Source organism: Ursus maritimus, unplaced genomic scaffold (genome assembly GCF_017311325.1).
Source record: "Ursus maritimus isolate PB19 unplaced genomic scaffold, ASM1731132v1 scaffold_20, whole genome shotgun sequence".
Taxonomy (NCBI): Eukaryota; Metazoa; Chordata; class Mammalia; order Carnivora; family Ursidae; genus Ursus; species Ursus maritimus.
Genome location: NW_024424453.1, coordinates 13,171,597 through 13,199,210, shown reverse-complemented (window position 1 = coordinate 13,199,210; position 27,614 = coordinate 13,171,597). Strand labels below are relative to the sequence as shown.

At 39.7% G+C, this 27,614-nt stretch overlaps 1 protein-coding gene across 1 annotated transcript in view; it reads right to left on the bottom strand.

The window, feature by feature from the left end:
* Nucleotides 1–1,973: 1,973 nt before the first annotated feature.
* The window catches only part of IGSF10 (immunoglobulin superfamily member 10), a 52,115-nt gene continuing 26,474 nt past the window's right edge, over nt 1,974–27,614 (bottom strand). Inside the window, exons 5-8 of the mRNA XM_008707079.2 lie at nt 21,992–22,382; nt 8,806–13,131; nt 7,407–8,307; nt 1,974–3,909 (exon numbers count right to left, since the gene is read on the bottom strand). Of these exons, the coding sequence (XP_008705301.2) occupies nt 2,001–3,909; nt 7,407–8,307; nt 8,806–13,131; nt 21,992–22,382 (7,527 nt within the window). The 3' untranslated portion in view covers nt 1,974–2,000. The remainder of the gene's footprint in view (nt 3,910–7,406; nt 8,308–8,805; nt 13,132–21,991; nt 22,383–27,614) is intronic.

Sequence of the window (27,614 nt, the reverse complement as noted above, 5' to 3'; positions counted from 1 at the left end):
TGATTGCCTTGGCAAAACAACCGAAATGTGAATGTTGTGCCTAGTGAGTGAGTCCTGTTCCATCCTGAGTTCCTTTTCAAGAATTATTGGTATTTAAAATGCCAGTTTTCAGTTTGAACCATATATTTTTATAGTTCAGTATCGCAAACAGCAGTCATATTGTTTCAAGAATGAGTGTTATTATAATTGCATAGCGTTCGTATGCACTTTATATTTTGCATAAGGTAGTGAAATTAATTTATTAATAATCATTTTGCACATGAAAGCTGTGGGGTGTACTTTTTTTTCTTGTTATGTCCTTTTCTTTTCAGGTGACAAAGCTAAGTCATGGTAAAGCCCTATAGTTCAGATTCTATGGAAAGTTGAGGAAAAACCTAGGACTGGCTTACCCCTGTGCATTATAAAGAGAACAACTGGAATTTTTTAATCTAGTCTTAGCATATTTCCTTCCACTTAATTCCACATCCTGAGAGGTTTTTTTCTTAGCAAGTGCATTAATTTGCATTAAAATGATCACGAGGGAAAGCCCTATCCTTTGACACAAGCTGGTAATTTGCTTTGTAAGATAGGAGATTATCTTTGGATAAGATGGAGACCTCCCTTCCCTTTAAAAATACTTTGAAATTGAATGTAATTGGGCTTCAGAATCCCTTAGACATACTTGTTTATACTCTAGTTTCATTCCTAATAGCTTCCATTTGTCAGTCTTATTTACTCCTTTTGGCCGGGAAGTGGAAGGAGATCACGGTGAGAATGAGTATCCTTTGACCTCTTGTGGCCACAGGGTACCAGCATCAGAGATAGTAGCTCTTAGATGGAGCTGCTGACAGTTGGTGTGATGGAAACACAATGAAGTAAGCTCCCCTGTGTCTCAGCTCATCAGCAGGGGCTAACATAGTTCTGTTTTGTGTGCTGAGATATCCAAGCAAGACCTATGGCATTTTTTTTCCACTTTAAATAACTGGCAGATATTTGAATCAATTCTGGATAAATTACACTGGAACATCCCAGCTTCTAGAATTAGAAAAGATGAATCATAATGTCCCCCAAATCAATTCACCTTGAATTACAAAAAGCAACATTTTGTGTAGGTTTGATCAAATTTTAAGGTACAATGAAACTTCATTATATGTATTTATGTATTCTAGACCTTCCCATTGTCCTCTCCCATAAACAATTGTCACTTAATGAATGAAATAACATGTTCATAAAAAAGTGGTTCTTCCTCAGAATATTTTCCTTATAAAGAGCTCCAAACCAAGGATGCCTGTGCTAGATTTTGAAGTGATGAAGTTTCATTGTATTTTTGAAGCCTTTTTAATGAGTTTCTTTCGATAACGAAGTAATCAACCCCCTTTTCACTTTTTATGATGTGTAGGTGTTAAGTTGCTTTTTACATGTATTTTAAATGCAGTTATTAAAACATTTTTGTATTCCCCATCAATGAAAATTTTCAGTGTACACATAAGAGAATCATAATCAAAACCATTTGGAGCTTATTTTCTCTAGGTTCTACTAAAATATTTCTAAACAGCCACAAAATACCTGTACATTAAAATGGTAAATTTACAATCAAGACTGCAAATTTAATCTTTTCCATTGTCTCTCTTCTCAGTGCCATGCTGGTAACATTGATAGAAGGTGGACACTAGGCAACTGGTAGAGAAAGAAAAAAGTCCATTCTTTAATGAAAGAGTTCAGATACATTAGCCATTTGTTATTTTATGGTGGACAGTTTTACCTTAATGTTCATTGTTATTTGTTGGCAAAATAAAAGTGCCTTAAGTTAAAAGTTTGTTTGGAGATCAATTAACGAAATCACTATCAGTCATATTGCATTTATTTACAAGTCTTTTTTTTTTTATTTTGCATGTCCATTATAAATTTAATATTGTAAATGTACTCAAATTCATTTACATGCCTATGGCTGCCTTTGATTAAACTTCTTCCAAAAAATAAACTCTGTCCAGATGTTGACTTTGTTCAATTTTTATTTCATGTCAGATTACCTGAACATAAGTTGTTGCATAATCACTACCAAGTGGATTTCTCGCTGTGCATTTGTAGATCCCAGAATCGGAGGTTTGGGGGTTCTGAATGATGAGGGTACCTTGGGGGTGAAAAGGCTCAAGTCTTTGAGTCCCCCCTTTATTTGCCATTGAGAGCAACGAGTGGTCCGGCCGCTCCCATGTGATTTCTGGCTTGGGGATTCCCAGGGCCATACATCGGAGCTGAACAGCTGCTCCTGTCCTTGTGAGAATGCTCCTGGGTATACGATTTGTAATTCGGGGTGGGTAGGCTACAACCATTACTGGGACAGTAATCAGTGCGTGGCCAACGCTATTTTGAGCCGTACAAATGTAGTTGCCTCTGTCATAAGCTGTTGCTTCTTTAATGACTAAGGTGCCATTTTCATGCAATATGTATTTTCCACTACTTTGAGGCCTATCTATTATATAACCACTTGGTATAGTCCATTTAATGTTTGGCTTAGGGCTTCCATCAGACACACAGTGCAATGACAGAGATTCTCCGCTGATACAGTAAACTGTGCCTAATGCGTAAGTAAGAATCACCGGCTTCTGGCCAATTTCTAACACAATTAATTTTTCAATGTAGCCGACTTTATTTCTTGCTGCACACCGGTATTTTCCTGCATCATCCCGAGTTGTTTTAGAAATGATGAAAGAGCCATTGCTTGCTATCAGATACTGAGAAATTTGTGGTTCATTGGGAAATCTCGTGCCATTTGGTAAAATCCAGATTATTTCAGGGGGTGGGTTTCCATCAACAGAACAATTCAATGCCGTGGGCTTTCCAAGCTGGGCAACTATTTTTTCATTAAATGGATTTCTGAATGTTGGTCGTCTTAGCATTTCCAGTACCTCTAACTGTACCACCAGCATGCTCTCCCCTCCTTCGTTCCGAGCCACACAGATAAAATCTGCCGAGTCTGAAAACCTCACATTCCTAATTTCCAAGGTTCCGTTTTTATGGACTGTGATTCTGCTTCCATAGTATGGGGCCGTGAGGAAAATATTGTCTGGCATGATCCACATGATTTGAGGAGACGGTGTTCCTTCAGCTCTGCAGTCAAAGTGTTTTTTGGAATGCCTCACGGCTGTGGCTTTAATGACTGTTTTATTTGTATACAGACCATTGATTAATGGAGGTTGGGAGACAACATCCAGTTTGTACATTTTGGTGTCATCCCCACTGGGATTTCGGGCCACACATACATACTCTCCGGAATCGAGCAGTTTCACTTTGTTGATGGACAAAGACCCGTTGGCATGAAATGTGTACCTATCCTTAGAGAATGAAATCATGTCATGGGAAGGCAGCAACCAAAATATTTTTGGTTTGGGTTCCCCGATGACCTCACAGTCAAGGACCACTGTGTCTCCAGCCTTGATTCTCGTGTCGGTCTTGTAACCCTGCCTGATCCGTGGGGTAGGTGTTATTACTGTTAGATGGACCTTCATTTCATCCTTGCCCAGAGTGTTCTGGGCATAGCAAGTATAATCTCCTTCCTCTGCTATCCCAACTTTGTTGAAGTATAGGGTTCCATTGTCAAAAAGGGTGTACCTCCTGGTCCTGCCGCCACTGTCATCGGCTTGCATTGCATTGTTTATCATCGTTCCGTCGGGCAAACTCCAAGATATCTCAGGCACTGGTGAGCCAGAAGCCTCACAATCAACTTGGAAATCTTTCCCATGAAATACTTGTTTTTTAAAATGTTGCTTGTGATCAATTTTGGCCGGTTTCAGTCGGAGGCTCACATGCATCAGTATCAGATCATCTCCCATTTTGTTTCTGGCCACACACAAGTAGTCACCACCATCCTTTTCTGTTATTGATCCAATAAACAAGGACCCATTTGGGTAGACATGGATGCGGCTGCCCATTCTAAGGAGAGAAGAGATGGATTTGAGTGTGCAGCTAGTCGCAAGGGGTGAGGGGAGTTGTCCTTATTGACATAGGATTCGCTTTATAGACATTTCCTTAAATGGTTGCAATAAAATTAAAATCAGTACTGTCTCCTAAGCCATTTCCCGACGGGAAATTGTCTAACTGAACAGTTACAATTTAGTGAAATGAAACTCCTTTACAATGGTGATTTGGAAGATACAATGCTGAGAATGCTGGAAATAATGGATACCTTAGACACAGGACTTTCTTGACCATTTTATGTATCAAATGATTGTTTTGTGATATGTCAGTAAAGAACTTTCATGCATACTTGGTTCAGAAGAGATGCCAGATTATATTTTTTTGAAAAGATTAACAAAATAGAGTTCTTTGGTTACGAAATAAGTTCTACTTTGCTATAAAGAGAGAAAGTGCCAATGTAAGACTCATTAGAAGCCTGCTGTTGCATCTGACTTTTGCGGGCAACTGTAAAGTGACTGGTCTGCATTTTGTCAACCTGTGGACAGCGCCGTTTTTCTCCCTGAAGTCATTACACAGCATGCCGTTACCACAGTGAGCCACCAGGTGGCACATCTTTCCTGATACAACCAAATTCAGCTTTTCAGCAAGACCAGTGGAAATTGAATTGGTGCTAAAACCGGGATCAAGAACACCTATAAAAGAACATCACATATGTTTTTCTTCTTATTTTTTGGCAATGTGCTAAAAGCAGGTAAGTGAAAGTGGAGAGGAAAGGGGAGACAGCCTTTCATAGGATAGCGGCTAACCAAGTCAAACAGCCCAAGTCACTTTTCATTCTTCAGCAAACAAGTATGGAGAGTATTGTGTGGCACATTACAAAAGGTACTGTTCTTTTTAAATCTTTTTTTTTTTTTTTTTTAAGATTTATCTATTTGACAGAGAGACAGCCAGTGAGAGAGGGAACACAGGCAGGGGGAGTGGGAGAGGAAGAAACAGGCTCCCAGCAGAGGTGCCTGATGCGGGGCTGGATCCAGGGACCTAGGTTCATGCCCTGAGCCAAAGGCAGATGCTCAATGACTGAGCCACCCAGGCGCCCCTGTTCTTTTTAAATCTTTAAGTAGTTCCTCACTATATAGCCGGAAATACTTTATTTAGAAAGCCTTAGTATTTAGATACTTAGATAGCCTTAGTAACTTGCCTCAGGTCTCAAGGCTGGTTCTCAAACTGCTTTCTTTGTCACCATGCTACACTACCATCTGATATTCTTTCCTAATGCTTTACAAAAGCACTGACTCAGATGCATATGAAAATCATTTACGGAGTGTGAGTCCCACCTCCAGAATTTGACTTACTTGGGGTGGAGTGTGGCCGAGGCACCAAGATTCTGAGTTTTCCAATGATTCGCGTGTGCAGCCAAGTCTGAGAACCACTGCTGTCAATATTGGCTCTCAAAAACCATCCTGCATCAGAATCACATGGCGTCTGCACTCATTTAAGATGCATATTTCCAGGCTTCATTTTTCAGAGCTTCTGATTCCCTAGATCTGGCCAGGGATCTGGGAACCCACTGAGGAATGAAGGTCCCAGGCGACCGTGACGCTTACAAACAATAAAGTTTGAGAACCAGTCTCAAATTTTAGCAGGCACTAAAATCACCTGGAAGGCTTTTAGAAACACAGATCGCTTGTTAGAATCGTTTTCTGATTCACTGAGTTCTCAGGCAAGGCTAATGCTCCTGGCAGATAATCTCAACACATTGAGAGTGACTTTGTCCCGCCCCTCAAATCTGATGTCTTTGGAGGTGGTAATATAGCAGAAGAGACTATAGCTGTTTCTTTTTATAAAGTGATATTTTTAAAGAGAAAGTTTACTTTTCAAAGTAGTGTGTTCCCCCAAGTAAAAGAAATAGAGCTCTTTATGAAGATTAATGCCCAGGGAAGCATCTGTAGTCCTTCTAAAGCAATGCTCCTCAGACTTGACTGAGGGCGTGATTCCTCTGGGTATCTTTCTAAAGTGCAGATTCTGACTCAAGTCTGGGGTGGGACCTGAGGTTTTGCTCTTGTAACAAGCTGCAAGATTCTGAAGAAGAGGAAACCATTCTGTGCTGAAACAGGTCACATATGTTGAAAGTACTGGAGATAGACTGGTAGGTGCTCTGAGTCTGAGACCATTTAAAAATCCAGAAAAGGCTTTTTGTTTCAGGTGACAAGTCGGCTTTAAGAATGTGACCTGCTTTTGCTTATTCTGGTCATGGTGGAGTAGACTCATAAGCATAGCTATGATGACTGTTTTCTCATTTTTAGAATCTAAAATGCAAACTTTAGAAGCTATGAAATGGAAACAGCAGGACTTTCTTTTTCTTGCAATATATTACCCCTTTTATTTCAGTTGATTTCTCTAAAGCTTCTAAGTAAAGAATATTCTTGCCTTTTTGAAATTAGTGGCAAAACAATAATTGAGGTGTTCAGTTAGCAAACAAGTTGAGTTTCATTATAAAAGAAAAATGCCAGTACCTCTGGTGGGCCCATGGTAGCATCTGTGATTTTTATTTATTTTTTTAAGATTTATTTGAGAGAGAGTGAGAGTTGGGGGAGAGGCAGAAAGAGAGAACTTCAAACAGACTCCCCACTAAGCACAGAGCCTTACGGGGGGGCTTGATCCCATGACCCCAAGACCATGACCCAAGTAGAAATCAAGAGTCAGCCACTCAACCGACCAAGCCACGCAGGCGCCCCATCTGTGATCTTTATACACTCCATTGCCTCTTCCACCATTTGGGCAATCTGTCCCATAAATACTTCCCCCAAATAAAATATAAACAACCTACTTAATTTCTTTGCTGTTTACCTCTGAAGGATCTGTTGGAATACCTGGTCAAGATTTATTCTGAGATACTAATAATGTGTTTTAGAACACTCTCCAGACTTCCTTTGGGTCAACTTTTTAAAACATTCCTTAAATTTGTTCATGTCTCTTGATATTTTCCAAAACTGACTTAGCATCCAGTAAGTGTTTTAGACCTTTTCCTTAACAACCCAAATTTTGAACTTTATCTGTTATTCACATCACAGGTGTAATGCCTTCTATACTTCTTGCATTGTAGATTTTGCATGGGTAGTGGAAATTGTATTCAAAATTACATAGAACCTTGATTGCATTACAAAATCCCCTCCTCTTTTTGGAGAGAGAAATTATAAATACCTTTCCGCAGTTACCATTTTAAAGCTGTCACAAGTATGAGAACAAATGAAATTCTTAATTTGCTTTTAACTATGTAAATTTAATAAGAATTGAATAGCTGGCCCTTAAAGTTAAGCATGTAAGAAGCTTGGTTTTTATATTTAACATTAAACTCAAAAGGATTAGGTCTCTTTAGAAGGAGTTACTTTTATATGCAGAGTCTATGAGCTCTCTGAATCTGCTGCTGGCCTCACCGTATCACTTTTTCCATTTCAGAAACTGTACAGCTAAATAGATAAAGAAGATAATCTCAACACAAAGGTATGGTTTACCTGTGCCACTGGTCAACAACAGCCTTGGATGGTAGCCTCCAGATTATTTTGGGTTTGGGTTCCCCAATGGCTGAGCAGTTCAGTAGTAATTTGTCCCCAAAATTCACCTCAGTCCACTTCTGGGATGCAAATTCTATCCTGGGGGTGGTTTCTCTCTCTTCCACTGTAAGAATTACCACTCTTCTCTCTGAGCCAGTGGAGCTGGTAGCAATGCATTCATAAGTGCCCCTGTCTGAAGAGGCTACATTTCTTATATACAGAGTCCCATTTGAAAATAACAGCAACTTGGAATTTATAAACTGCAGTGGTTTCACTTCAGTGCCATCAGAGAGGACCCAGTGAACACCGGGCTGAGGAGTTCCTTTGGCAGTACAGGGCAATTTCAAACTTTCACCCCAAGTCCCTACAATGACTTGCCTCTTTTGCTCTAGAATAACAGGTGGGGCTGCAATGACTTGTACTTTGACCAGCAGTGAATCCTGGCCAGCTGAGTTGCTGGCCATGCATTTGTAAAAGCCCCGGTCATAAATGCTGAGATTGTTGATGATCAACGTTCCATCAGATGTCACCAGGGCCTGCCTATTCCCCTCAGATGATTCTGAAACCACTGTTTGGTTTGCCAGAACCCAGGAAATTGTAGGACTTGGTCTACCTTCAGCTCTGCACTTCAACTCCACGCTGCTTCCAGAGTGGACTGTGATCTCTTTGGTACGTCTATCCAGGATCCTGGGGGGATAGGAAACCACGGACAACATGACATGAAGGCGGTCAGTGCCGAGTGGATTGGATGCTGAGCACAGGTACTGTCCACGGTCCTGAATGTCCACCCTCTGTATGGACAGGGTGCCATTGGGTAGCACCTGGAATCTGCTATTCTGTTTCCTTTTAGATATATCAAATCCTGATGAGAAGAAAGAAATCTGTAGTCATTGGTCATCAAAGATTAAATAGAAAACAAATTGTTCAAGGGGAAGTCTCAAGAGGAAAGCTTTGGGGGATGCGGTTAGGCTACTGAGAGCAAATATATTTAAAATTAAAATTACGACACTTAGTGTTAAGAGTATTAAAGTTATTCCTGGAAGCTTTTTATTTCCATAATTTTAATTTAAAAAACCGTATGGTTCAACATAATGACCCTTCTCTTTTTCAACTCATATTTCCCTGTATCTGCTTTAAAGCATTACAAAAAATGTTCTTAATTAACATGTTTTAAAACCTAATGCACAAAAAAAAGTTATGCAGCAAACGTCAAATGAGAATATCAACAGTTTCTGTATCCTGGAGAGATTTGGAAGTGGTGTTGATTCTTTGGATGTGTAACCCCAAAACATAACATACTCTTTTCCTTGTTTTGTGACTAAAGAATACTAAGTGTAAAAAAAAAAAAAGTTTCAGGTACCTGATGAGACTCTGGTCCAGTGGATGGTGGGCAGGGGATTTCCAACAGCCTCACAAGGAAGAAAGGCATCTGAGTCAGCAGGAACAGTAAAACTTGCTGCTTTTCCTCCAACTATTCTGGGCCTTTCAAATATATTCCTAGACAAAGAATCAAAGGGAAGGAGTTCAGAGGTTGTTATTTTTTGAACTGGTGTGTTATCAAAGTCATTTTTCTTTGCAGTCTTCTGAATATCCCAATTTGAAGCGTGAGTGGTGTCCTCTGGCAAGCCTGGAGTGGGCAAGAGGCTCACTATTGGCGTTTTGCCTTTTTCAGCAATTTCTGGGTATGACTTGTGCCAGAAGTGGTTTTCTGACCAGGGAGAGGAAGTCAGTTTAGAATTCTGTGGTTTAACTGTTATTAGTGCTGGCGTAGAAGTAGAATGAAACAGATAGGGGTAGATAAAGTGGGTGGTTCCAATTGTGACCTTGACATTTGGGCGAACTTTGGGAGATGTTGCAACCTCTGCTGCTAATTGCTGTGGATTAGCGTTGTGCCTAGAGTATTCACGTGGCTTGACCATTGTATTTGTCATCCTAAAAACGGGAGTTGCCATGTTGTCTGTGACTGTACTTTGATTACTCAAGGGATGGGAGGTGGGAATTGGCATTGGAGCAGCGCTGCTACTCAGGAATGGTGGCATGGTTGAGTGTCTAATGACTGTGTTCCTAGTTGTGGTGCTCTGGAGCAGTTTGCTGGACAAAGTGATTTCGGAAACAGTTCTGCTCTTCAAAGTCTGAGTATTCTCTTGGGGTAGTTCTTCAATTACATCTGTCAGAGTAAGCGTTCTTGGATAAAGATCCATTGTGCTTGAAATTGCTTTCATGTTTTCTAAGGGAGAATGAGTGAAAGCAGAGATACTGGGCTTGGTTGAAGTTTCAGTTGCAGTTCGATCAGGAGGTGTCATAGTAGTGGATGCAGTGAAGCCAGAACTCTGACTGGGAGAGGAGTGTGGGTCATTCCTGTTCCTCTGAGGCTCATTTTTTCTTTGTATGTTTCGTGTGCTGGGTCTGGCTATTTGGGTTTTACTGATAATGACTGATGCAGGGGCAGTAGGAGAAACTGTCAGCCTGGCTGTCTGCATTGATATGAAATTGGTACTTGATTCTTTGCTTGAGATATTAAGAGGTGTAGGGTAAACTGGTGGAAAGAAGAGCTTCTTCGTTGTTGGGAGGCTTACTGGACTGTGTGTTTCAGTGATATTTTGGTGAATTGTAGCTGTTGTTATAGATGGAAATTGCATCACGCTTGCTGAGACTGTTGTGAAATGGAAAGGGAAAACTTTATCTGTGGGTAAAGCAGGAGATATATTAGTAAGCACCGTGGCTGTGTTTTTTGGTGAGCTAAATTGACGTTGATTCTTTAACCTCTCTTTTTGGACATGGTTATTTACAAAGATCTGATGCCAGGGAATTTTCCTTCTTAAAAATCTTGTAACGGCTGTAGTAGTAGACATAGATGGCTTGGTAGTGGGATATGGAAGTGGTGATATAATCATTGAATCTCTTTTAACTTCATTGCTATTAGACACACTTGGGTAACCAGTATTTGTTATAGGAACTTTTTCCACAGGTAAGGATTTGGGGGAATGAGTCATAACTGCATCAGTTGGAGTCACTTGGGTACTTTCAGCACCGAAATATATTATTGTGGGTATTGTTTCCTCAATATTTACACTTGGTTTGTTCTCAAATAGTAATGATGGATTGTGGACTAAAGTTGTAGACTCTTCTGTGACTTTGGCAATTTCAGCTTCGGTGCGCATGATGGGGGAAGAACTTGGAAAAGACAGTGCTGCCTCAGCAGTGGTCAGCCTTTCCCTGGGAGAACAGGATGGGCACACCACATTGACCTCTGTGGCTGAAAATGCAGTAGTGCTTTCTTCAGAAGAAACTCTGAATGTTGGTCTCACAAAGCCATATCTATACTGTCGAAGAATTGGAGTTCTATATGGGCTGATAATTCGACCCCTACCCCAAATTTTCCTCCGTCTTCCAAAGCGCCTGGATGTTAGTGGGATGTTAGTTGTACTATTTCTAGGACTCTGTGACTGAGAATGAGCAGCAGTGTATGGGCCTGAAGGTATCTCAGAGGTGCCAAGCTTTTGAGTAATGTATGGATAGAGGTGATTGCTCCTGGGGTCACTGACTCCTGTTACAGATATCCGATGACTATCTGTGGCTTTGCCGTTAGCATTACTCAGCATTTTGATATTGACATCTTTGCTCACAGTCCCCACTGCTATTGGGAATGTACTTTGTAAATGCTCTTTTTCCCTCCCAGTGTTGTCAGCTTCCTGAAATTGCATTGCGTCAGGTACTAGAGGAGAGATGGTGGAGAAATTTTCATTGGTTGTGCCATGAATTTTGCTTGATAAGGTTGGGTTTACCTTCTTTGACATGGCTGTAGTTCTAATAGGAGATAGTTTGAAATCTATTGGTTTTTCAGGTGGTAGTATTTGTGAACCCACAACTGGAGAGACTTCAGTGACAGCAGTTATATTTGTCACAGGGCTATCAGGTATTTTTCTGGAATTAGCGATCACTGTCCTAGCCAGAACACTAGGAGCCTTAGTTGCCAGGACCGTAAATTCCTCATCTGGAGGGAGCATGCCTGAAGAGTCTGTTTCCTCACCAGGTATCTTCAGGAGCTGGGTGACCACTGGAGGGGGGCTTACCGTAGTATTTTCTTGCTTCTCTGGCATAGTATTCTTTTTAGCTTTCTCCAAAAGTGCTGCCCAGTGTCGTGGGTCAATTCTCTGAGCAGAGGAAGGGAAGGGCCGCCTGTGCTCTCTAAAATGTCGATTTGGTGAATCTCCTCGCCGCCGGTGTATTGACTCACGATAGTTGTGCTTTTTGCTTGTGCTCAGGACTTGTTTTCCAGTCTCAGCTCCCACTGGAGCAGATGTAGGGAGTTGCACAGCTGGTGGGTCCTTAAGATGAGCAATGGGATTGGGCTCATCAAGTCCAGATCCATATGTTTCCACATTATGCTCTACTGGCTTTTGCCCTTTTGTTTTGACTGAAACTTGGTTAATCAAAAAGTCAACCCCTGATGGGTTGGCTGCTACACAAAAATAATAACCCTGGTTTTTTTGAGTCACGTGTAATATTCTTAGTGTGCCATTGTTAAGAATTTGCTTGTCTCTGGAGGACTGATAAAGCACCGTGTTTCCTGGAAGAACCCAGCTAACGGAGGCATCTGGGATACCAGAAGAATGGCATGGAAGGTCAAGTGTTTCACCAGTGAAAACTGTATAATGAGCCCCGTTTTCATGGTAGGCTTCTATGGAGGGCTCCACCACAGTAATTCTATAGGTGAGAATATCTGCATCATCATAATTGGTGCTTATGCAGTGGTATATACCTGTGTCAAAACTATCAGCCATCTGGAGTTCTAGTTTTCCACTTTTGTCTATTAGGATTCGTCCATCCTCACTAACATAAGGGGCTCTCACTTTACTCCCATCAGCCAGAAGCCACTCCAGATGTGGGGTAGGGTCTCCTTGGCCTGGGCATTCTAGGCTAATGGTCCCACCAATCAAAACAGTGTGTTCCAGCTTAGTATTGTTATCTCTGGAAATCATGGTCCATTTGTGTTTCACTGGCCTTATTTCTGCCCTTGGTAAAGTGACTCGAATATCACTGGAGTACTGGATGTGCAGTGTGCTGAGTGTGGTGGCCGTTCTATTTAGCTGCAAGGAGATTTGGTCTTGCATTAACCAGGGGGGATCTATTGTGAGATCAGCCTCTATGTCGGTAAAGATGTCTTCAGGTTTCGGAGCCACCTGTTTATATTTGTAGCAGCGTTGTGGTGTTTCAGTGAGCAAGTGGCTCCTTTCTAGAATTAGAGGAGAATCACTGTACAAAGCCAGAACTTGCCACACTTGCTGAATGTGATTGTTACCTATGTTACACACCAGAAATGTTGAAAATGATGTATTTAGCATGATATAGTCATTTTTTTCAGTGAATGCAATGGATGATGTCTTTGAGGGTTTTTGGATACTGCAGACCATGTTAGCTTCATTTCCAAACTGATCTGTTATATTCAAAGTGAGGGAGCCAAAGGGTGCCATGAAATCTTGGGGAGAGATGGACACAGGACTGCTGTCTTCCAGAATAGTCAGGCTCTTTAATTTCAGGGATGGATCGATGGTTGGCTTGGCACACAGGAAAGCTGCAGCTGGGACCATAGCTAAGGGCATGCCTTTAGAGGTCCTGGGGTTCATGCAAAGTGGACATTGTTGAGGACTGGAAGGACTTCTGTCTTTTTTGCATTTTATTATATCTAGGAAAAATGACAATTGAGTTATTGCCAGCTGTGGCCTCTTTACATTTGAACATTTAAAAGAAATAGCTTTTGCTAAAATTTGAAAGAACAATTTGGAATTTTAGTGTTTAATAGAAAGTTTCCTAGTTTTTTGTCTTTAGGTTGATTTCTAAAAAGATATTGTCTATATATCCTGCCACAGTATTTTATCTGTGGTCACAAGGATTTTTGTCTGTCTGGTTGATTGCTCTATTTCCCATACCTAGCAAGTGCCTGATATATATTTGGTACTCAGAAAATACTACCTAAAAGAATAATTACCTTATACAGGGAAACTTTTTATGTTTCTCACTTTTTACTAAGAGTAGAGGTAATTTGGTTCTATTTCCTCATTTTAATGTTTTAAGGGTCATAGAACTTCATTGTCCTTTAAAAGATTAAATGTTTGGTAGAATTCACAAACAGGTTAAGAAGAGTTAATACCTATTCTCCTCAAACTATCCCAAGATACAGAAAAGGAAGGAAAGCTTCCAAACACATTCTAGGAGGCCAGCATTAACCTTGATACCAAAACCAGACAAAGATACCACCAAACAAGAAAACTACAGGCCAACATCCTTGATAAATATACATGTAAAAATCCTCAACAAAATAGTAGCCAACTGCATTTAACAATACATTAAAAGGACCATTCACCATGATCAAATGGGATTTATTCTGGTAACACAAGGATGGTTCAATATTCACAAATCAATCAATGTGATAAACTACATCAACAAAACAAAGGGTTAATATCATATGATCATCTCAACAGATGAGAATAGGAAACATTTGACAAAATTCAACATCTGTTCATGATAAAAACTGTCAACAAAGTGGGTTTAGAGGAAACCTACCTGAAGAGAATAAAGGCCAAATATGACAAACCCACAGCTAACACCATCATCATGGTGAAACAGAACTTTCCTCTAAGATTAGGAACAACTCAAGGGTATCCACTCTCACCACTTTTATTCAACATAGTACTCTTCAGAAGTCCTACTTGCAGCAGTCAGACAAGAAAAAGAAATAAAAGGCATCCAGATTGATGTGGAAGAATGAAACTGTCACTGTTTGCGGATGACTTGATACAACTGTTAGAACTGATCAGTGAATTCAGTAAAGTCACAGGATAAAAAATTAACATACAGAAATTGATTGCATTTCTATACACTAATAATGAAGAGATGAAAGAGAAATTAATAAAATACCTAGGAATAAACTTAACCAAGGAGGTGAAAGACCTATACTCTGAAAACTATAAAACACTGACAAAAGAAATTGAGGGCAACATAAACAAATATAAAGATATTCCATGCTCATGGATTGGAAGAATTAATATAATTAAAATGTCTGTACTAACAAAACCAATCTATGGATTTAATATAATCTCTATCAAAATACCCACATTTTTCACAAACTGAAACATATATTATTATATTTATATGTCACCACAAAGATCCCAAATAGCCAAAGCAATCTTGAGAACGATGAACAAAGCTGGAGGTATCACAATCCCAGATACCAAGATATACTACAAAGCCATAGTAATGAAAACAGGATGGTACTGGCACAAAAATAGACACATAGATCAATGGAACAGAATAGAATGTTCAGAAATAAACCCATACTTATATAGTCACTCTATAACAAAGGAGGCCAGAATATACAATGGGGAAAAGACAGACTCTTCAATAAATGGTGTTGTCAAAACTGGACAGCTACACGCAAAAGAATGAAACTGGACCACTTTCTTACATCACACAAAAATAAACTTGAAGTGGATTAAAGACCTAAATGTGAGACCTAAAACCATAAAAGTCCTAGAAGAGAGCACAGGCAGTAATGTATCTGACATCGAACATAGAAATAGAAACTCTTTTCTAGATATGTCTCCTTGGACAAGGAAAACAAAAGCAAAAATAAACTATTGGGACTACACCAAAATGAAAAGCTTTTGCACAGTGAAGGAAATCATCAACAAAAAGGCAACCTACTGAAAGATGATATTTGCAAATGATATATCCAATAACTAGTTAGTATCCAAACTATATAAAGAACTTATAAAACTCAACACCAAAAAAAAAAAAAAAAAAACCAAAACCCCAAACAATTTGATTTAAAAATGCGCATAGGACATGAATAGACATTTTTTTCAAGGAAGACATACAGATGGCCAATAGACACATGAAAAGAAGCTCAACACCATTCGTCATCAGGGAAATGCAAGTCAAAACCACAATGAGAGATCATCTTACACCTATCAGATGGCTAAAATAAAAAAGACAAGAAAAAACAAGTGTTGGCAAGGATATGGAGAAAAAGGAACCCTCATGCACTTTTTGTTGGAATGTAAATTGGTGCATCCACTGTGGCAAACAGTATGGAGGTTCCTCAAAAAATTAAAAATAGAATTACCATATGATCTAATAATTCCACTACTGGATATTTACCCAAAGAATATAAAAATACCAATCTGAAAAGATACATGCACCCCTATGTTTATTGCAGCATTATTTACAATAGCTGAGATTTGGAAGTAACCAAAGTGTCTATCAATAGAGGAATGGATAAGGAAGATGTGGTATGTATATATATCGGAATATTAGCCACATACACACACACACACACACACACACACACACACACACACACACACGAGATTGTGCCATTTGTGACAACAGGAATAGACTCCAAACCCTTCAGTATACTCCAGTATGACAGGTAGTGCTGCATACATCTGGCTCAGCATTCTTTGGTAAATTTTAAAATCTAAACCTATGCAGAGAAGGTAGCTGGCAAGCCTGAAAGCCTTTGAGTACTCATAAGAGGCTCTTCTCAGTCACCCTCCTCCCACCAGCTATGACCCTTAACCTACTCATCAGTACCCTGGGTTCAGACCCTGCCAAAGCAAAGAACACGGCAGACTTCTGGCTTAATTAAACCCCATCGCAAAATTATGTTCACGTCTTGGTATGCTTACTGTTGCTAGCACCTGGACCAGAGTTAGCAGGCTGTGGGCATCAGGTACTTTACTTCAGATGCAGATCTTACCACGTCACTTTCATTCTCTCCGTCACACTAAGTTTTAGTCACAAAGACATGCTTTCCATTCCTCAAACTGCCATGCCTTACTGGGCTCTGGAATATGCTTCTCCTTCTACTTCCCATCATTTGCCATCTGACATGCCCTCTTCCATCAATGTCTAACTACTTGCATCCTTCAGGACCCAGTCACAACACCACTTCTGGGTGGGCTTTCTGCTTTATGTTCTCCTTATACCTTTCACTTCTCCTATCCTACTCCTCACCCATCCACTATTAGAATGACTTGTCTACTTACCTGTCTTCCCACAAGACTATAACATCCATACTTGTTTATCTGTATGTCCCCGGCCCCAGCCAGTGGATGCTCAGGAAAGATTGGAGGGAGGGATGAAGGTGGGCAGACAGGCATAATTCTAAGGTCATATTTCCGCACATTTTAACTTGTAACTTGAGATGTGTCTTAAAATCGAAAGTGTTTTACAGTAGCAACTGAGCAGCTGTCAGTCTTGCTAATGGCTTCTGCTATCACACATGGAACACTATCTGAGTTAATTACATTATTTTCTCTTTGAGTTACGTGCACTGTTGGTACTACATATATTAAGTTTGCCACTTAATATAAACATTTTAAGGGGTGCCTGGGTGGCTCAGTCAGTTAGGTGTCCGACTCTTGGTTTCACCTCAAGTCCTGATCTCAGGGTCATGAAATTGAGCCCTGCTTTAGGCTCTGTGCTCAGCACAGAGTCTGCTTGATATTCTCTACCTCTGCCCCTCCCCCTCTAAAATAAATAGCATCTTTAAAAATATAAAAATAAAGTGTTTGTCTTAAGATTATACTATGCTTTGGCACTAAAACAAGAAGTTATTAGGTAGGTAGAAAGGCCTAGAAACCAAAGCTAGATATAAATTTAATATTAGTTAAACAAATGTTTATCAAAGAAATAGCCACAAATCCTTATTTTATAGAGAAACAAGACAACGAGCTTTGTGGAACCTAACCAGGGAAGATACACACAAATAGTAAAGCTGTGTTACACTGAACTACTGAAATACGTGCAAAAGGATTGTCTAGCACATGCGAGGTGAAGCAGCTGAAGACATGAGGAACAGTCACATCTCTTAGAATGGATGAAAAAATGTCCAAGCAGAAGTTGATGTGACTCATTCATGAGTTTTACAGGTTTATCATTAAGGGATCTCAGCCCAAAGGAGAACACATAATTATTTAAACATGACTGTAAGATGTTAGCCCTAATGGGTTTTGCTAATAATATATGTGTGTGTGTGTGTGTGTGTGTGTGTGTGTGTGTATACATACATACATACATACACAATTTGGGGACATATTAAGATCATAGGTGGGTGAGGGACTCATTTGTATTCACCATCAAAATGGTTAATTAATCAAAGCTTAGCTTAACAAAAATTGAGTACCTACTATGTTCTAGGCACATTCTAAGAGCTAGGTATAAATAAATCAGACATAAGATAGGAAAGGCAGAAGACAATAAATACAATAAAATGTGTTCCATTCAATAATGGAATTGTGGGTAAACTGAAAGTGGGGAAATGATTATATGTGGCCCTTGAACAACACAGGTGTGAACTGTGTGGGTCCACTTAGATGTGAATTTCTTCAATAAATATACTGGAAAATATTTTGGAGGTTTGTGACAATTTGAAAAACCTTGCAGAGAAACCACATAGCCTAGAAACATTGAAAAAGCTTTTTAAAACAGTGTGTCATGAATGCATAAAATATGCACAAATCCATTATAGACAGTTAAAATTTATCAAAACTTATACACACAAAGATGGTATGTTGAGAAAAATGTAAGCAAAGATACAATATTAAATCATAACTGCCTAAAATGAACTGTAGTACGTACCGTACTACTATCCTATCCTACTACTCTAGGTAGCAGTATAACTACTACTACAAAGGTACGATATTAAATCATAACCAGGGGGGTGGGGGAGGGGAGTCAGGGAGATGGTGGTAAAGGACTTTAAGATATGGATCTTGGAGAAATTCTAGGGCTAATAGACACCACACCAGAGAAATTAACAGATGACTTGATGGAGATCAATGCTTCCAAACTAGTGCCTAATGAGGAGAAAACACAGAAAAAGCAGTGCCAGAAAACAAATGGACATCAGACAGTCTGGCAGAAGGGTTCCTATTATTCAAGACTGCATTTGACTTGCTTTATGACATGGACCCTTCTGTGAAATGGGCACTGAAACTAAGGCAAATGGTGGAAGAAAGATTGGTACTGTATAGAGACATTTTTAGAAACATAACAGAGCAAAAAGTCTGACAGAAGTGACAATGAATTACTGTAAAGTTACACTGAGTGTACATGCCTCTCCTGCCTCCCCTTCCACCTCCTCCGCTTCTTTGACAGCAAGACCAATGCCTCCTCTTCCTCCCTCACCTATCCAATGTGAAGATGATGAGGACGAAGACCTAATGATGATCCACTTCCTCATAATCAACGGTAAGTAATTATCATGCTGTAGAATTAATAAACTTACCTATCGTGCATGTGTTTGCATGAAAATCCAATAGCTGTATAGTAAGAACTGTGTGAGATGTTTTTGTATTATTGCCTCGGTTTTCATAATGCAGAATATCGGGTGCCAGACTTGTATGGAAGTGGATAACATTTCCTTACATAGGCATGCAATGAGTGATATTTAACATCAAATTAATGTGTTAGTTTACTTACTGTCTCATAACTTTTCTTTCAAAGAATTACGTTGATGTACAGTATGCCACACTCTTGAAATTGGAGAAACTGCATTATCAGCCTATCAACACAGGTAAGTGATTTAAAAAAAAAGTTTCCAAAATTGTATTATGAATAAGACTAAAACTGTATACCCATAGAAATTTTATAATGATTCATTCCTTAGTGTATAGGCCAGGCTACCATAAAGCAATCATATTGTTGCTTCATTATCAATGCATGAATATAAAATGTGAATTTCTTTTTAACATTATCTTTTCATTTTTGATGTCTAGCATTAGTAATACATATAATATCTACAGCGTTTTGTATCATATGAGACATTATTGATATAGGTACTGACACAATTTATCTTGTAAGCAGATGATGTAAATTTACCGTATTGATAAATACAGTTCTGTACTGTAAATGTGTTTTCCTTATGATTGTCTCAGTAACCTTTTTCTCTAGCTTTATTATAAGAATATAAAATACATATAAAATATAAAATATGAGTTAATTGGCCATATATATTACCAGTAAGGCTTTCAGTCAATAGTAGGCTATTGGTGGTTAAGTTTTGAGGGAGTCAAAAGTTACATAGACTTTTCAACTGTGTTGGGGATCAACATATTGTTCAAGGGTCAACTATACTGAAATACAGATGGGGTGAATGGAAGAGCACCAAGCTTCCCAGAAGGGGTGGGTGCTGAGCAGAGTTTGCAGGCTACTTGGGAGCCTATCAGGCGGAAAAGGAGGAGAAGTGCTCCAAGCAGGAAGGCCACAGGGATGAGACAGTGAAACAGTGAAAAGTGTGTCTGGGATGGTAGGGGGTGCTGAGGATTGGAAAGGAAGGAAACGAGGCTGAGGCTAGGTGAGGAGCTATTAGGCTACGGAGCTCAGGCTGTGTTCTGTAGGCCAAGATCAGCAAACTTTTTATGTAAAGGGCCAGATAGTAAAGATTTTAGGTTTATGGACTATAGGTCTCTGACATAGCTACTGGACCATACACTGTAGCAACAAAGCAGCCACAGAACTAGGCATGACGGTCTTCCAATAAAACTCTATTCACACAAGCCTTGTAGAGGGCTGTAATTGGCCTGTGCATTATAATTTGCCCATTCTTTGACTTCTTTTTATTATTCTTTAGTGTATAAAATAACTGGGTATCTTACAGTCATGGCATATTCTACTTAAAATATTAGCTTCTAACAATATACAGTAGCCTGATTTTATTACCAGAACATATAATTAGCAAAATGGCAAGTAGGTTTGATACCTTGTAGGAACGGAATACACAATAATTTTCTCTCTGGGTGTGTAGTTCTTTCCTGGTGGGCATCATTTCCCCCTGCCCCCCACTGCTACATTTCTCAGATAAACTTTCTTCATGTGCTCACTGTTCTCCCTCTGTGCTCCGGCTAGCAACCACATGGAAACACAGTAGTTCTTTCTCATTCCTCATTCTTCTTTATCTCTCCCTGGCATTTGAAAGTACTGACAAACCCCCACTCAATCTTTTGGGGTCTGTGAAGCTACATTCAGGTGTGGTCACCTCGTAGTTCAATCTATCATTCCTCAGACACAAACCCTGAACACTTCATCGCTGGGCTCATTTCTCCCTATTCCAGTCCTTCCTGTCCGCTGCTCATAAATTGACCATCCCCAAAAAGCATCTCTGTGTTCAAAGCTTTCACTATAAGATCTCTTTGCTTTATAGGATAAAGCACAGTCATGATAGCCTGGCATTCAGTGCTCCTTACGGTGGATTTCAAATTACCCTGCTAGTCTATATTGAGCCTATGCCAGGCAAATTGGGCTATTCATTACCCTCTTCAGGCAGCTTGTTCTATCTTCATGTACAAAGCAGTTTCTCCACCCCAAATACATTTTAGAGAAAGGTTTCAACTTTTGAATATCTGCTTTTCTACTTTCTAGCTGTGTGACCTGGGTGGGTGGCAATGAAAATAATGATAACGCTTCATATTTATTGAGTGCTTGCTTTGTGTTATACACTGTGCTGAGCAGTGTGTATGTATTAATTATTCTTTCCAATTATTACTACCCCTATGTTACAGGTGAGAAAATTGAAGCATTAAAGGGTCTAAATGACTACCCCAAACACCCAAATTTCCTAAGCCTTAGTTTCTTCGTCTGTAAATGGAGGATTATTGTGAGGATTAAATAGAAAGCATCTAGCACGATGTCAACCACAAACTCAGTACATGTTAAGTCCCTGCTAGCTCTCGTATTCCTTCTTTTCCCTTTGATGTATCTTGTATGGCCCAGTCCAATTTCCCTCCTTTTTAATCAAGGCAGAAGTAAATTTTTACTGACTCTGAGCTCCTATGGAACTAAATCTTCAGTGTAAGTATTTTGATGTTGTTCATTTATAGCCTTATTGTCCTTTTATGTGTTCAGCATATTTGCCTAAAATATTTGCTCTTGGAGCACTAAGGTGGTGTCTATTGTTGTCTATAGGTGTAATTAAGTAGTCATTGAGACCCTTTATGCTTCAATTTGTGTTGTGATCTCTTGTTCATAGTAGGTTTATAGTAACTACTTGTTGACTGAATAGCTCTTGCCCTCTTCATGGCAAATTTTACTTTCCCCATCAAAGCACATTTCACACTCTGATTATCTGTTTGCTTATCTGTAACCCACCAGAGGCATGGTTAGAGCAGAGACAGTGCTCTTGATAGTTCTATCACCAAGCAAAGAATCTTGACTAGAACTCAAAAAAAAAAAAAAAAAAATGGGTGTTGACTGAATGACTGAAAGGAAGATAAGAAAAGGAAAGGGTTTTTGTGGCTCACTATAAGTAAAGAAGAGTAACACACACAAACATTCCTTATTTCCTAATTTTGCCAGAAGTGATGATTGGATAGTTGACATGAAACAAGACACATGTAATTCATTAAAGAGAATTCATTACCTCTAAGTTATTATTTAGTGTCTGTTTTCTCTCCAGCTAAACTACCTTGGCCTCCCCACTTACTGGTAAAAACCTCCAGGCAGATTTCCTCTAATTAGGACAAAGAAATAAATAGCATATATACCTGGTTTTTCCTGTATCCAGTCAGACAACCATTTTAAATGGCAATCACAGGTCCATGGGTTCCCATGAAGATAAAGGCTTTCCAAATCAGGCATATTAGAAATCATCTCTTGAGGGAGGGAGCTCAGGAAGTTATCAGACAAGTACAGGTACTTAACAAAAGATGTTTTAAATATCTGGAGGTATTTCAAAGAGACAAATGTATCTGGATGGAGCTTAGTGAGCTGATTTCCTTCCAAGTGCACCAGTCGGAGAAAGGTGAGTCCATAAAAAACCTCTGGGTTTATAAACTCAATATTGTTGTGGTCCATATGCAATCGTGTCAAGCTCCTGAGGCCATAAAAAGTATCTTTCTGAAGTTTTCGGATTTTGTTATAGCTCATTTTTAAGACCTAAGAATAAAGAAAAAACAGCCAAACATTTAGTTTGTCAAAGGAATTGTCACAAAAGGGAAAAGTGGATCAATAATAAAACACGTTGGCATTAATCTGATGCAACATATGTATCTATTTGAATTCTAATTCAAACAAATTAGTTGCAAATTAAATAGCATATCAGGGAAATTAGAATACTCATGATAATTTTAAGGAGTTATTGCTAAAATTTATAGATTAATTTTGTGGTTATTTTTTAAAGATTCCTTAACTTTGAGACATATATGAAGTATGCACAGATAAAACATTAAGATATCTTACTTCTTTCAAAACAATGCAGTGAAGTACTGGGTAAAAGTCCAGGTGAAACAAGACCTGTTATGTCTTGATAACTATTGAACCTGGATGAGGATATGTTGGGATTTATTATACTATTCTTTTTACTTTTGTATGTGATTGAAAATTTCCGTAACAAGTTTTTAAAAATTATCTTGATATTTCAAGTAAATTTAAGATTTCTGGAACCTGAATTTTTCATAAGAAAGCAATATATTGAGGTTCCAGTTCCAAGATGGCAGAGAAGCAGGAGACCTAAAGCTCATCTGGTCCCAGGAATTCAGCTAGAGAGCTACCAAACCATTCTGAATACCTATGAACGCAACTGGAGAATGAAGAAAAGAGTAGCAGAAACTCTATGAACAGAAAATCGACCACTTTCTGCAAGAAGGAGAAAAGATGGTGGAGGAGTAGAGGACCCCTCTCTCAGCTGGTCCCCTGAGTCAAGCTGGATATCTACCAGATCATCCTGAACATCCACAGAATCAGCCTGAGACGCAGGAAGATACATCTGGATCTCTACAAATGAACATCTCCAGCGCTGAGTATTGAGGTATGAAGCAGGGAGCCGTGAATCCGCGCACAGATATCAGAAGATAAATGGAAGGGGGAGGGAGCCGATGCGCTCAGGCACGGGGGGAAGCAGTAGCCACTTGCGCTGGGGAGCGGGAGGACTCACGGACCGGCACCCGTGAAAGAGCAGACTGAGACTATGAGCCTGGGAACGCGTGTGCGACCAGACTGAAAACCGGAGCTCCAGAGCGCTCACTCGAACTAGACTGAAACCGAGAGCTCGGGAGCACGCACGTGACTAGACTGAAAACCAGCGCTCTGGAGTGCACGCGAACCACACTGAAACAGAGAGCTTGGGAACGCGCACAGGAACCTGGGTCAGCTGGCTGTGTCAGAAGCACAAAAGACAGAGATGTGCCGGGATGCTGCAGGGTTTTTAGCAGCACTGACGGAAACAGAGTTAAAGTGGCCAAGAGAGCTCAGTGGAGAGCGGACGGTGATCTCTCTGTTCTGAGACAGAGGCTAGGATATGGCCACTGCTGCTCTGACTCTCAGAAGAGTCACAGAAAACCACCAGGGAAAGCCACCAGAGAACAAAAGCACCAAAATACCAGCTCACACTGTGCCCATCCCCATTCCCCCCTCGCAGAGAACAGGGAGACTCTACCCAAACAGGGTTACCTGAGTATCAGCGTGGCAGGCCCCTCCCCCAGAAGGCAGTCTGAAAAATCAAGAAGCCCACATCCCTAAGGTCCCTATAAAACAAGTGCACACTGCCTGGGTCTTGGTCAATAATTTGGGCTCTGTGCAAGCCCATGACCTCTCATCAGAATAAGGAGGAGGAACCCTAAGCAAAGAAAGGACACAGAGACGGTGGCCTCTGCCACAGAAGTGATGGATATGGATATAACCAAATTGTCAGAAATGGAGTTCAGAGTAACAATGGTCAAGATGATGTGTAGACTTGAAAAAAATATTAACAAAAATATTAACGAGAATATAGAATCTCTAAGGGCAGAAATGAGAGCAAATCTGGCAGAAATTAAAAATGCTATGAATCAAATGCAGTCTAAACTAGACGCTCTGACAACCAGGGTAAATGAGGCAGAAGAACAAATTAGTGAATTGGAGGATGGGATGGTAGAAGAGAAAGCTAAAACAGAAACTTGGCTCAAAAAAAATCCAATCTCAAGAATGTAGATTACTGACTCAATGAAACGTTCCAATGTCAGAAGCATTGGCATCCCCAAGGGAATGGAGAAAGAGAGAGGTCTAGAAGACATATTTGAACAAATTCTAGCAGAAAACTTCCCTAATCTGGCAAAGGAAACAAGCATTCGTGTCCAAGAGGCAGAGAGGACCCCTCCCAAGGTCAATGAGAACAGACCTACACCATGTCACATCATAGTGCAATTTGCAAATATTAGATCCAAGGATACAGTATTGAAAGTGGCCAGGGGACAGGGCACCTGGGTGGCTCAGTCGTTAAGTGTCTGCCTTTGGCTCAGGGCATGATTCTGGTGTTCTGGGATCGAGCCCCACATTGGGCTCCTCCACTGGGAACCTGCTTCTTCCTCTCCCACTCCCCCTGCTTGTGCTCCCTCTCTCGCTGGCTCTCTCTCTCTGTCAAATAAATAAATAAAATCTTTTTTAAAAAAGTGTTTTAAATAAAAAAAGAAAGTGGCCAGGGGACAGGGCAAAGAAATTTCTCACGTACCAAGGCAAAGGCATCAGAATTACGTCAGACCTGTCTACACAGACCTGGAATGAGAGGAAGGATTGGCAGGATATTTTAAAGCTCTATCTGAGAAAAACATGCAGCCAAGGATCCTTTATCCAGCAAGGCTGTCATTCAGAATTGATGAGAAATAAAGACATTTCAGAACTGTCAGTCATTAACCAATTTTGTAACCACCAAACCAGCCCTACATGAGATATTAAGGGGGGTTCTTAAAAGTAAAAAGGCCCCAAGAGTGATACAGAACAGAAATTTACAATCTATAGAAACAAAGACTTCACAGGCAACATGATATCATTAAAATCATATCTCTCAATAATCACTCTCAGTGTGAATGGCCTAAATGCTCCCATAAATGCCACAGGGTTGCAGATTGGATAAAAAGACATGACCCATCCATCCATTTGCTGTCTACAAGAGACTCATCTTGAACATAAAGACACATCCAGACTGAAAGTGAAGGGATGGAAAACCATTTTTCATGCCAGTGGACCTCAAAAGAAAGCTGGGGTAGCAATTCTCATATCAGACAGATTGGATTTTAAACTAAAGACTGTAGTTAGAGATACAGAAGGACACTACATTATTCTTAAAGGATGTATCCAACAAGTGGATTTGACAATTATAAATATCTATGCCCCCAACAGGGGAGCAGCAAGATACACAAGCCAACTCTTAACCAGAATAAAAAGACATAAGATAAAAATACATTAATAGTAGGGGACCTCAACACTCCACTATCAGCAATAGACAGATCACCTAAGCAGAGAATCAACAAAGAAACAAGAGCTTTGAATGATATACTAGACCAGATGAATCTCAAAGATATATACAGAACACTACACCCTAGAACAACAGAATACTCATTCTTTTCGAATGCACATGGAACTTTCTCCAGAATAGACCATATAGTGGGTCACAAAACAGGTCTCAAACAATACCAAAAGACTGAGATTATTCCCTACATATTCTCAGACCACAACACTTTGAAATTGGAACTCAATCACAAGGAAAAATTTGGAAGAAACTCAAACACTTGGAAACTAAGAACCATCCTGCTCAAGAATGATTGGGTAAACCAGGAAATTAAAAATCAATTTAAACAATTTATGAAGACCAACAAGAATGAAAACACAATGGTCCAAAACCATGGGACACTGCAAAGGCAGTCTTAAGGGGAAAATACATAGCCATCCAAGCCTCACTCAAAAGAATAGAAAAATCTAAAATGCAGTTTTTATATTCTCAAGAAGCTGGAGCTGGAACAGAAGAACAGGCCTAACGCACACACAAGAAAGCAGGTGATCAAGATTAGAGCAGAGATCAATAAATTAGAAACCAGGAGCACAGTAGAGCAGATCAACAGAACTAGAAGCTGGTTCTTTGAAAGAATAAATAAGATCGATAAGCCACTGGCCAGACTTATTCAAAAGAATAGAGAAAGGACCCAAATTAATAAAATTATGAATGAAAGGGGAGAGATCACAACCAACACCAATGAAATAGAAGGGATGAAGAGAAACTTTTATCAACAGCTTTATGCCAATAAATTAAACAACCTGGAAGAAATGGATGCCTTCCTGGAAACCTATAAACTACCAAGACTGAAACAGGAAGGAATTGATTATTTAAACAGACCGATTATTATGAAGAGATTGAAGCAGTGATCAAAAACCTCCCCCAAAACAAGAGTCCAGGGCCTGACGGATTCCCCAGGGAATTCTACCAAACATTCAAAGAAGAAATAATACCTATTCTCCTGAAGCTCTTTCAAAAAATAGAAACAGAAGGAAAATTACCAAACTCATTCTATGAGGCCAGTATTACCTTGATCCCCAAACCAGGCAAAGACCCATCAAAATGGAGAATTACAGACTGATTTCCCTGATGAATACGGGTGCCAAAATTCTCAACAAGATCCTAGCTAATAGGATCCAACAGTACATTAAAAAGATTATCCATCAAGACCAAGTCAGATTCATCCCCGGAGTGCAAGGGTGTTCGGACATTTGCACGATTCGATCGAGTGTGATAGATCCTTATCGACAGAAAAGAGGAGAACACATATGATCCTCTCGATTGATGCAGAAAAAGCATTTGACAAAGTACAGCATCCTTTCCTGATTAAAACCCTTCAGAGTGTAGGGATAGAGGGCACATTCCTCAATTTCATAAAAACCATCTATGAAAAGCCTACAGCAAATATCATTCTCAATGGGGAAAAGCTGAAAGCATTTCCCTTAAGATCAGGCACACGACAAGGATGCCCACTCTCGCCATTAATATTCAACATCATACTAGAAGTCCTTGCAACAGCAATCAGACAACAAAAAGGGATAAAAGGTATCCAGACTGGCAAAGAAGAAGTCAAACTGTCTCTCTTGGCAGATGACATGATACTCTATATAGAAAACCCAAAAGACTCCACCCCCAAACTACTAGAACTTATAGAGCAATTCAGTAATGTGGCAGGATACAAAATCAATGCTCAGAAATCAGTTGCATTTCTATACACAATGAGACTGAAGAAAGAGAAATTAGGGAATTGATTTAATAATAATTTTTTATTATGTTATGCTAGTTACCATACAGTACATCCTTAGTTTTTAATGTAGTGTTCCATGATTCATTATTTGAGTATAACACCCAGTGCACCATGCAAT